An 11,944-nucleotide genomic window follows, 5' to 3' on the forward strand; every position below is an offset into this window, starting at 1 on the left:
ATATATATACATATATATATATATGTATATATGTATATATATATATACACACACACATATATATATATATATATATATATATATATATATATATATATATATATATATATATATATATATTTATATATATATGTATGTATATATATATGTATATATACACATATATGTATATTTATATATACATGTATATATATATTTTTATTTTTTTAGTATCATGTTGAACCCCTTCCTATTATATCACCAGATAATATTTATCATTAAAATTCTTGTATCATATATATTTAGATGTTTATCTCCGGCATCTCTATAAAGTGGAGATGGAAGTGAGGAAGACTTTTAATCTTATTTGACCTGAATCCTTGCTACAGTAATAGGAAATCTAGTATTTGTTACTTGTACTAGACATACCGGTCGGGAATTTTTGTATTGTATAAGAGTTATAAATGCAGAGGTGATTACATAATTGATGTAAGGCAGAATTTATTTGTTAAGTCGCGACCACTGTTAAGTTCAATATTTGGTTATGTTTGAATGATCTTGCAACATATCGACTTAGTTTTTTTTTATGATTTACTTCTGATCTCACTCAATCAATATCTCAAGTAGTGGTTTTTCGTTCTTTTCAACTACATGCTACTGCTTATACCGCATGGCGTATTTTTTTTTTTTTTTTTTAGTGTTCCTTCAAAGTTCTGTTTTATAATAAATTTCCTGTCAATAGGATGATGGATCCTTTAACATGGTGTGACTATGCCCTCTTGGTATCATTATATTTGGTGTATAATTTTGTGTGGGTGAATTTTGTTAACTTTCGTTATTAGCTACTACAGCATTATGAGCAGTAAATAGAATTAATTTTAATGTGATTTGTGGTTCATATGAGATGACTTTAAAAAAAAAAAAAAAGAGGGGGTGGGGTGGGGGGGGGGGGGCAATACAAGGTAGGGAATGAGGTGGTTGTGTTTTATGTTAATTGTACATTTTCTAGATTTAAAAATAAAATTCTAAAATATGGACATTGCTAATCCCAACGTCTATAAACCTTGTTGAAACACTTTGGAAAACCTTCATGATTTTTATTTTTTATTTTTGATACACACACACACACACACACACACACACACACACACACATATATATATATATATATATATATATATATATATATATATATATATATATATATATATATATATTCTTTTTTTCACAAAACTGTATGATTTTTGGACGTAACCTACTCGTTCTTACTGTTATCCTAGTACCGTATTATATTGCCACTAGTGTTACTATTAATATCTTATTGTTGTTAGAAAAATATTTTGAAATGGAAGCAAATAGTTATGATGTTGGGGTGAAATAGACCTTTTTTTTCAATCATCTAAGGCTATTGCATATGTTGCCGGAAAAAAAAACGAAGTCCCTTGCATGCATGAATGAAGTTGAAAATGTGTGTTTCGCTTTAATTCTATGACTAGTCGGTGATATGACCATAAAAATCTTGCTTATCGTAGCTTTGGTACTTTAAACTTCATGGGGCTAGTATTGTTTGTTTTACTATTAATATCATCACATATATAGTTTAGTATCACTATTATGATAATTATCATTATTATTGTAATTATCCATGATGTAGGTAGCGATTATCTATTCATATATCAAGCCATCGAATATAATTTGGGAATTATGTAGTCAGAATTCTTCTCCGTACGTGGTAAAAATGGCACGTGTGTTAGACCTTCACAATCTAGTTGAAGTTTGTCTAGAATTTCGACCACTGGCGGTATGCCTTCATTTTTGATAAAGCGCTTTCTTCTTTTTGAAACCACACTGTTTATTCCCATTTTTCTTGAATTTGTTGGGTCAGGGCTATATGTTAGCATTGTTTAGTATTTCTTGCTGTTCTTTCCAGTGTTTTCTTGTCATTGAATTTTCTACCTCGGTAAAAATTTATGGTGTTTGGGTTATGGTTCTCGTTAAGGAAAGTTACAGATCCACCTGGTGACCCATTAATGGCTTGCAAGAACTGAACCTGTTTTTGTTTTGAAAGTGAAGCTTTTCTAGTCCTTTTCATGGTATTCGGGAATGTATTATTATTAGTAGCTGTCTGTTGAATATCAAGACTGCAATAGCTAGTTTCTTGACAGTTTTATTTCTTCATCTTTTGCAACTTGCAGTGATTCGTATTATTACAAAGTAAGAATAGAAAATTATATGCTATGCACTTTTACCTTCCTTTTGGAGGTACTCATGATTTTTCAGTGGAACGGTACGTAGAATTCTGAAGTCGCATTTATAGATAATTTCATAAGAATACAGCGTGCAAGGCATTATAGACCACTTTGCCTTATGGAATTGAAACAGGTTCAGAGAATTTCCAAATAAGTATTCTCTCTCAAAGTAAACTTGCCAGTTTAAAATTAGCCAAGACATATTTGCATCAAGTTGGTGTATTTTTTTCTTTTCTCTGTTGTTCTTTATAGATTTTATAATAGATATTACATAATCACATTTGGATGCCAAACCTTACCAGTCATATGAAGAATGCAATAAAAACGATATTTCAGATAACATTTTATTTTTATTTTGTTACGATTGATGTGTAAATATTTTATTTTTATTTTACAAAAACTTAGTTTAAAGGAAATATTAGAAGTTGAAAATATTGTATAAATTGTAAAATGGATTGATCAGTAGCCATGGTAAAATCAAATATTTGGCTGAAATAGTATCAAGCGAAAGTCTTTCTCCATGATTTTAGTTAACTCTCTCTCTCTCTCTCTCTCTCTCTCTCTCTCTCTCTCTCTCTCTCTCTCTCTCTCTCTCTCTCTCTCTCTCTCTCTCTCTCTCTCTCTCTCTCTCAGGCCAACGGTGAATACGAAACTGCTGTTGTTTGATATCAACAAAGAAAATATTGTCGAGAATCAGTACAAGAGGTCTGCTTAAAACTTTATAATCAAGTCTCCTGATGGCCATGCATAAACTTTAGTACTTGAACGTATGCCCTGTATTGGTTATAAAGCACAGAAACTGAATAAAATTTTATCTTGAATGTGGTGTAGCGGTAATAAAAATAACTACGAAATGTAATCGGATGATTTTAAACTTAGTGAATATTATGGATTTGTTATGTAGGAATTAATGTCAATGGCGCTGAATATGTAATTGAAGTTCACGAACTGCTCATGTGGCTTCCATTTAGGTGCATGTAGTGATGTGCTGTCTACGTTTTTACCACTAGGAATTTACTGGGATTACTGCGATTTTTCTTTGAGGCTGTTCTAGCTTTGGGGACGGCATATTGAAGTAATTTGGGATGCACACACACACACACACACACACACACACACATATATATATATATATATATATATATATATATATATATATATATATATATATATATATATATATATATCTGTATATATTATATATATTTTAATAAATATGTATTATATTATTGGTGGATAATTTTGGAGGGTGGGCTGTGGCACCCTAGCAGTACCAGCTGAACTCGGTTGAGTCCCCTGTTAGGCTGGGAGGAACGTAGAGAGTAGAGGTCCCCTTTATGGTTTTGTTTCTTTTGTTGATGTCGGCTACCCCCCAAAATTGGGGGAAGTGCCTTGGTATATATATATATATATATATATATATATATATATATATATATATATATATATATATATATATATATATATATATATATATATATATGTGCAAGTGTGCTTCTTGTATTTTTTTATTATAAGAAGAGTGATCTTGTTCATATTTTTCATTGAATTATTGAGCCGAGATGGTTTGTAACTACAACCTCTCGTACAGACCGATTGTGCTTAGTTGGTAAGAAGTTTAATAGAAAAACATAGGTTATTTTTGTGATTTGTTTTAATAAAATAAAGATATTTGTAATAATCGTTTACATAGTCGCATCGATCCAAGTTCCATGTGTAGCGAAGAGAGTTCCCTGGAAAAGGGCGTTAAGAAGTATCGAGTAGAAGGTAATGAATAATGAATGGTTCTGAGATGAAGACTTCTTGACCTAGTGGGAGCTTACTCTCTTAAAAGGGTGCGCCATATCCATTGGAGGGAGGAGGTGGAGCTCCATAGGCACCTCGTGGAGCCCCGACTCCATTGCCATTACCGTTTCCATTGCCGTAGCCGTAAGGGATAACTCCGAGGAGTTCGTTAACGGAATAGAAGGACTCGGCATCAGCGCAGTCGAAGTTGAACCACCAATCACAGACGAGGTACTGTTGGTTGAAGATGGTTCCGTTGGGGCAGAGGAAGGAGTCCTGCTGGCGGCGTCCACTGGGTCTGTCCTGGCAGATGTGGAAGACCTGGCAGCCAGCTTCTCTGGCGGTGTCGGCGTAGTAGCCCATAACGTTTTGGGCGTTGCAGTCGAATCCGGTGTCAGGAACAGAGGCCAAGATAGGGTAGTCCTCTCCAGGGACGCCACCTCCGGGGATGTTCTCTGCCAGGGCAGCAATGGCAGGATCTACACCGTAGCCATTTCTAGGCGGTCCATAGGAATTGCTGGGAGGACCATAGCTATTGCTGGGAGGGCGGTTATCAGCAGAAACAGCTCCGAGAATGACTGTGAAAGCAATGATTACTTATGAAGCAACAATTGTTTTTTTAAGCAATCAGCTTCAAGGGAAATTATGGGGAGAGAGAGAGAGAGAGAGAGAGAGAGAGAGAGAGAGAGAGAGAGAGAGAGAGAGAATTTGATAAGTTGGTTATTTTAATCCAACTTGTCATTGAAAATAAATATTACACTTATGACAGAAGCCACTTTTAAAAGTCCGAATTTTACATTAATATGCTTTTCTGTGGTTATTAGGTTGGTTCATGAATAATAAAAGAGTGCTTACCGCAGAAGAGGAGTCCCTTCATCATTTTGTGTGAGTATGGATGGAGTGTGTCGAGATGAGGAAAGCCAGAAGGATTGTGATGCTGATGATGGAGTTTGGATCAGCTTTTATACTGGTGTAGTGGGGCCTCTTTCCTTGCCCTGCCCACCTGACCTCAAGAGGGCCGTTCACCAGACTTCATCTCGTGCAATATATTTCACGCAAGAAATAGTGATATGCTCCCCAAGGCGTTGGTGTTCGCATTTCCTTGATGGGAAGGGAAAATTGGGTTGCAAGAGATTATACCGTTTTTTGTTCATTTGTATATATTTTCGTTAATGTTGCTAAATAGGCAGTATTTACTTTCCGAGCCGTCCAAAATTTTTTTGCTTTGCTAAAATTCTGTCCTAAAAACCGTACAATATTGTTTGCTTTTAGTTTATATCAGTAGTTCTTGGCTCACAAAGTGAAGATATTCATAAATTATGATCTTTCACTTGTGAGTGGTCTTTTTTTATTACCGCCATTTCATCTAAAACACAGCATATAAATGTTGATTAAAATTATTTCAATGAAACGTGAAACATTCTATATCATTTAATTTAGTTTTTATTCAGGAGACTTTTCACTCCCTTTTATCTTTTATATGTAGATTAATTTTCTTTCATATTTTTAATATGGTACATGAATCTTTATTTTGTTAAGGAATAACCACTCCCCCCAACTTCTACCCTGAAACAAAAGAAACCCCCATGAACTCTACTCCCCCCAGAAAAGTTTCCCTTTCATTTGTAGCGATTGAAAGAAAACTTTTTTACCCCCATTAACTTTCCAATACCTTTACCTGTCCGTTAAAGTGGACATATGCTTGTTTCTAATTAGTGCTGGGGATAGTGTTTTTAGAGTTGTGACGATGCCCACTTAGACTGTTCTTGATGTCGTCTCTGCCTTTGTGAACTTATTTGGAATCTCGCACCTGCAAATCTTGACCGTGGAATGCTTCGATTTTATTTTCCATGAATGTTTTATGTGTTGCTTTTGTTTTTAATTAGTATGTCTAGCCCAAAGATTATTGTTATGTAATGGTTTTTATCCATTTGTTATTGTATTTTATGCTGTTGCTTTTATCTTGTTTATTTTGTGGTTTTATTATTATACCCGTAATTACAGTATTATTATTGTTGACTTTTTATAATTTGAATGATGATGATGATGGTGATGATGATTATTATTATTATTATTATTATTATTATTATTATTATTATTATTATTATTATTATTATGATTATTATTATTCCTTCATTTCACCGAAAAATGTAAGGTAAGAGCTCAAAATAAACGCGAGAGTATATCATGGTGATCACGAACACAAACAGTGCGAATCGAATTGATAATGAACCTGGCTTTCTCAAAGCATTCCATTATATGCTATATTAAGTGCTAATTTTAGTTTTACTTTCATGTGTGGAAAGGAAAAAATTCAGATATTAGCTTACATTTATCTCGTTCTGAGAGAAAGTAGCTCTCCGTTAGAATTCACACATGCAAGCAGTCACTCACACTATATTATATATATATATATATATATATATATATATATATATATATATATATATATATATATATATATATATATATATATATATATATATGTGTGTGTGTGTGTGTGTGTGTGTGTGTGTGTGTGTGTATGTGTGTGTATATAAATATATATGTATATAATCTATGATATATATATATATATATATATATATATATATATATATATATATATATATATATATATATAATCTATATTTCGATATATTTATTTATATTATATATATATATATATGTATAGATCTCTCTCTCTCTCTCTCTCTCTCTCTCTCTCTCTCTCTCTCTCTCTCTCTCTCTCTCTCTCTCTCTCTCTCTCTCTCTCTCTCTCTCTCTCTATATATATATATATATATATATATATATATATATATATATTTATGTATATATATGTATATATACATACATACATTATATGTGTATTTGTGTGTGTGTGTGTGTGTTTACCTTACACTTTTTCTTTAAAGGAGGAGGTACTAGAAAGTTGAACCTTTCCAATTGTTGAGCAAATCCCGATAAGTAAAATTGACCTCATTTGTTTTATTTGCCCTGCCCTAGAAGAGGCTTTTATCCAGTAACTGGTTGGGGAAGGGTGTTTGTTATCCACGGATCTTAATTAATAACCCAGAGCTGAGCACTGTACTAACTTACTCACGATGCCGGCATTGGTCTGTTACCATTAATTTTGCTGTGAAAGGTGATTATGGAGGCCAGAGGTTGGATGTAAATCTTTCAGTTCTCGGCATGCCCTTCTCCACCTTGACTCTGTTCCACCAAAGTCAAGTACCTACCAGGTATCGGAATTCACTGCTTTAGTTAACAGTTATATATTTTTATGGATTGTTTTGTTGACATTTTAAAATGCATTCTGTTTGAGTGATTATTTTTTTTTTTTTTTACCTTTACTGTTGTTTGTTATTTTGTCATTGGATTTGGGCTTTTTAGTTTCGGTCTTTGGATTTTTATTATTATTATTAATGATATTTTGAAATGATTTAGCGTGAATGATGCTGCATGTTTGAATATAATTTTAGTTCTTTTGGAAATATTTGATAGTGATATCTCAGGCTCAGAATTCCATGAAATATGAAAAAAAAAAACCTGCTCTGAATTATCAGACAAGACTACTTCATGACCTACACCGTTATTGCATGAATGTTATCAATCCGATATAGTTACTTGAAGCGAATATTATTTCATAATCGTTGCCAACGGTTGGCCTGATAGTTCGAGTAGATGCGGTTTCTTGTAGCCACTGTAAAGATGCTGTTCTAGAAAAAAAAAAACTTGCTCGTGCTTTATATCTGATTACTCTAAGTTCATTTACAAATGTAGCAATAGTAGTTTAGGTCTTGATATAATATGCCGGGATAATGTTCCATAAAAAAAAGTTTATTTTTTCTGTTTAGGAAACCAAAAGGGAAACAGATATTCAAGTATAAACCAATACCTATTCTATTATTATGTTTTTTTTATGACCAAAAGCAATCCTTAGGGTGGTATAGTGGACTTCCCATGCGTATCTTTAGGAAAGAACAAACGTAATAGGATACTATACATCGTATGCCAAGGAACGTAACGCTTACTATAGTTTGAGGCCTCTTAGGGATGAAATACCTTAAAGCTTGAAAAATTCTCTCTCTCTCTCTCTCTCTCTCTCTCTCTCTCTCTCTCTCCCCTCTCTCTCTCTCTCTCTCTCTCTCTCTCTCTCTCTCTCTCTCTCTCTCTCTCTCTCTCTCCAAGGATAAACACATGACTGTTGTTGTTGGATACCAGGAGATAAAAGTAGTGTCACGAACTATTATAAGAGCTAAGCTTCTGAATTTGGATGATTAAGTCGCCAAGCTTATAGTAGTTAGTCTTGTTCCTGTATTGGTTCAGAAGTATTAGAGACAATAACATTCAGTCTTGAATATTGTGCATGTCATGGGTAAATGCAATAATATTGAAAGACTGCATTGGTAAAATAGAAAAACTCTTATCTTTACCAAGTGTGTATGCAACGAGAATAGATTCAGCTAGTGCTTGGTAAAAAAATGTCACATTATCTTTCATCAGTATTTTGGAGACAAACCCAGCCTCGATTAAGAGCATCTGCTACGAGAAGGAAATTATTTTGTTTTGACAAAAATGTTATCGTCTTAGTGTAGTCAGCGTTTTTGAGAAACCGAGCTCCGAGAAAATCGATGTTAATAAAAATGTCATCACGGGTCACGCTTTTGTTATGGCGCAACATCACTTTCAGATTGCTTCAGAAATTTGTTCTAGAACCTTTTATGGCGTGACCGAAGTGGGCGTTTTTAAGGAAAACAATCAAAATATAGGATATATAAAAATTCACTAACATGGAAATGACCATTTCCCATCGTTATTAGGTCCGCCCATACATAGATAAACTTCATGAAGAGGTAGGAGAAGAGAGGAACCACGTCTTGACGAGATAAGGACAAGAAAAGAAGACCAGAAGTAGGACATAGTTACATACCGAGCTCCCAGACGACAAACTCCTATCTCAAAAATCTTGTCATAGCCGAGACGAAGAGAGGAATTTAAGCAGCTAGCACCCCCCCCCCTCTCTCTCTCTCTCTCTCTCTCTCTCTCTCTCTCTCTCTCTCTCTCTCTCTCTCTCTCTCTCTCTCTCTCTCTCTCTCTCCCGTTTGTGACCAGTAGCCAATACTGCTTGCGGCCTGATCTTTCATTTGCAATATCACCGAATTCTGGGAGAAGACGTTTGAATGTCTTGATGTCACCCCTTCTGTGTCGTCTTCGAGCCCCAATTCACCGTTCCAGTTTCACGTGAACTTCTTCAGCCCTTCTGAGATGTTCCCAGGCCTAAAGCCTCCATACCAGTATCATTTCACCAGCTGGAGAAAACTACAACATTCCATTAAGTATTGTATTACTTTCCTGTTTGTTCCCCCAACTATTAATATTTTGGGTTGGTTTAATTCATCATTGAAAGTAAAGAAGTAATACTAATTTTCTTTGTAAATTAGTTTGTGAATAAATGTGATGTTGTAGTGGGGATTTCTATATTAATTTCCCATAATTCAATTGTTGTTGTCGAATCCTTTTAATATAGGGGTTAAAAAACCTATGTCAATTCTGAGATCTTAACCGTGCCCAATAGATAAAGTAAATTTTGAGAAATAAAGTTGGTTGAAAAGCCTTCCTATAAATTTTGGGGTTTGTTGTGTATGAATTGGTGCTGATAGCAATGTACATATTGGTGAGGGTCACAAGCAGCCAAAACCCCTCCCATATACAGTAGGTGAGTGATGCTATGTAAGTTTTTATCTCAGTGTGGTTTACTAGATTTAGCAGAGCGAAAATGCAGTATTAAAATGCATTTCCTTTGTACCAGTCCCTTGCTTCAGGACCGGCTTACAGCAAGAATTTCATTTGAAGTAATTTTATCTATATTTGTCTATCTATATATGTATATGTACAGTATGTATACAATTATATGAGTGTGTAAATGTATATACATGTATATACAAATGTACATGAATGTACTTACACAAACAGACATATATATATATATATATATATATATATATATATATATATATATATATATATATATATATATATATATATATATATAAATACTCCATATCCAGAGTATGGATTGAATGTATATAAATGTACTTCACGCACACATACACATTCAGTATACAGTAATATATATATATATATATATATAATATATATATATATATATATATATATATATATATATATATATATATATATATGTTGGAAAAGTTATTGTTGATCAGCATTTCATTTGTTAACCAGATGTTTGATTAGAATAACTTTTTTTTATATATATAACATATTACCAAATTTGCCATGGTATCTCTTTTGTAGGAAGTATGATTTAAAAACATGTAATTTTTTGTGGTTTATTTTAGCAAAATAAATGTATTTCATATCATCGTTTACATAGTCGCATCGATCCAAGTTCCATGTGTAGCGAAGAGAGTTCACTGGAAAAGGCGTTGAGAAGTATTGAGTAGAAGCTTATGAATAATGAATGTCTATGAGATGAAGACGTCTTGACCTAGTGGGAGCTTGCTCTCTTAAAACGGTGCCCCATATCCATTGGAGGGAGCAGGTGGAGCTCCATAGGCACTTCGTGGAGCCCCGACTCCGTTGCCATTACCATTTCCGTTGCCGTAGCCATAAGGGACAACTCCGAGGAGTTCGTTGACGGAGTAGAAGGACTCTGCATCAGCACAGTCAAAGTTGAACCACCAATCACAGACGAGGTACTGTTGGTTGAAGATGGTTCCGTTGGGGCAGAGGAAGGAGTCCTGCTGGCGGCGTCCACTGGGTCTGTCCTGGCAGATGTGGAAGACCTGGCAGCCAGCTTCTCTGGCGGTGTCGGCGTAGTAGCCCATAACGTTTTGGGCGTTGCAGTCGAACCCGGTGTCAGGAACAGAGGCCAAGATAGGGTAGTCCTCTCCAGGGACACCACCTCCAGGGATGTTCTCTGCCAGGGCAGCAATGGCAGGATCTACACCGTAGCCATTTTTAGGTGGGCCGTAGGAATTGCTGGGAGGACCATAGCTATTGCTGGGAGGGCGGTTATCAGCAGTAACAGCTCCGAGAATAACTGTGAAAACAATTAATTAATTATGAAAAAACAATTGAGTTATTTTGTAAGCAAACCGCGTCAAGAAAAGTTTTGGAGTATCTTTGTATTGGGATTTTTATGAAAAATTATGTCATTGAACAAATTTTACACTTGGTTAACTTGAAAATGTATGAATTTTACATTACAGTGTTGTTTAATAGATTGGTTAATATATAGTAAAAGAATACTTACCGCAGAAGAGGAGTCCCTTCATCATTTTGTGTGAGTATGGATGGAGTGTGTCGAGATGAGGAAAGCCAGAAGGATTGTGATGCTGATGATGGAGTTTGGATCAGCTTTTATACTGGTCTAGTGGGGCCTCTTTCCTTGCCCTGCCCACCTGACCTCATGAGGGCCGTTCACCAGACTTCATCTCGTGCAGTATATTTTAAGTGAGAAATAGGTATCTGCTCTGTAAGGCGTTTCTGTTCGCATTTCCTTGACAGGAAAGGAAAATTGAGTGCAAGAGATCATGCTTTTATTTTGTTCAATTGTTTTTATTAAAGTTGCTAAAAATGCAGTGTATTGTTTTTGGGCCGTCTAAAAGTGTATTGTTATTGTCAAATTCTTACATAATAAAGTTTTAATACGTTTTTGTGTTATGTTTATATGATATATATATATATATATATATATAATATATATATATAATATATATATATATATATATATATATATATATATACACATACATATATATATATATATATATATATATATATATCTATATATATATATATATATATATATATATATATATATATATAATTTGTTATTCTCTTCAAAAAGAAAGATACTCATTCCTTCTTATCGTTTGCCTTCATTATCATTTCTTCACAGTACAGAATTTGAATGCCGT

At 34.1% G+C, this 11,944-nt stretch overlaps 2 protein-coding genes across 2 annotated transcripts; both read right to left on the bottom strand.

The window, feature by feature from the left end:
* Window positions 1-3,881: 3,881 nt before the first annotated feature.
* Window positions 3,882-4,985, bottom strand: LOC137620562 (uncharacterized). The gene is made up of 2 exons (XM_068350816.1): window positions 4,869-4,985; window positions 3,882-4,591 (listed from the first exon to the last, which is right to left on the bottom strand). The coding sequence occupies exons 1-2, from the start codon at window positions 4,891-4,893 to the stop codon at window positions 4,056-4,058; spliced, it is 561 nt and encodes a 186-aa protein (XP_068206917.1). The 5' UTR covers window positions 4,894-4,985; the 3' UTR covers window positions 3,882-4,055.
* Window positions 4,986-10,352: 5,367 nt separating this feature from the next.
* LOC137621109 (pro-resilin-like) lies at window positions 10,353-11,348 on the bottom strand. Its single transcript, XM_068351540.1, has 2 exons — window positions 11,278-11,348; window positions 10,353-11,064 (listed from the first exon to the last, which is right to left on the bottom strand). Exons 1-2 carry the CDS (start codon window positions 11,300-11,302, stop codon window positions 10,529-10,531), a joined length of 561 nt encoding a protein of 186 aa, XP_068207641.1. The 5' UTR covers window positions 11,303-11,348; the 3' UTR covers window positions 10,353-10,528.
* Between the last annotated feature and the right edge of the window lie 596 nt (window positions 11,349-11,944).

This window comes from Palaemon carinicauda, chromosome 27, assembly GCF_036898095.1.
Source record: "Palaemon carinicauda isolate YSFRI2023 chromosome 27, ASM3689809v2, whole genome shotgun sequence".
NCBI classification, from domain to species: domain Eukaryota; kingdom Metazoa; phylum Arthropoda; class Malacostraca; order Decapoda; family Palaemonidae; genus Palaemon; species Palaemon carinicauda.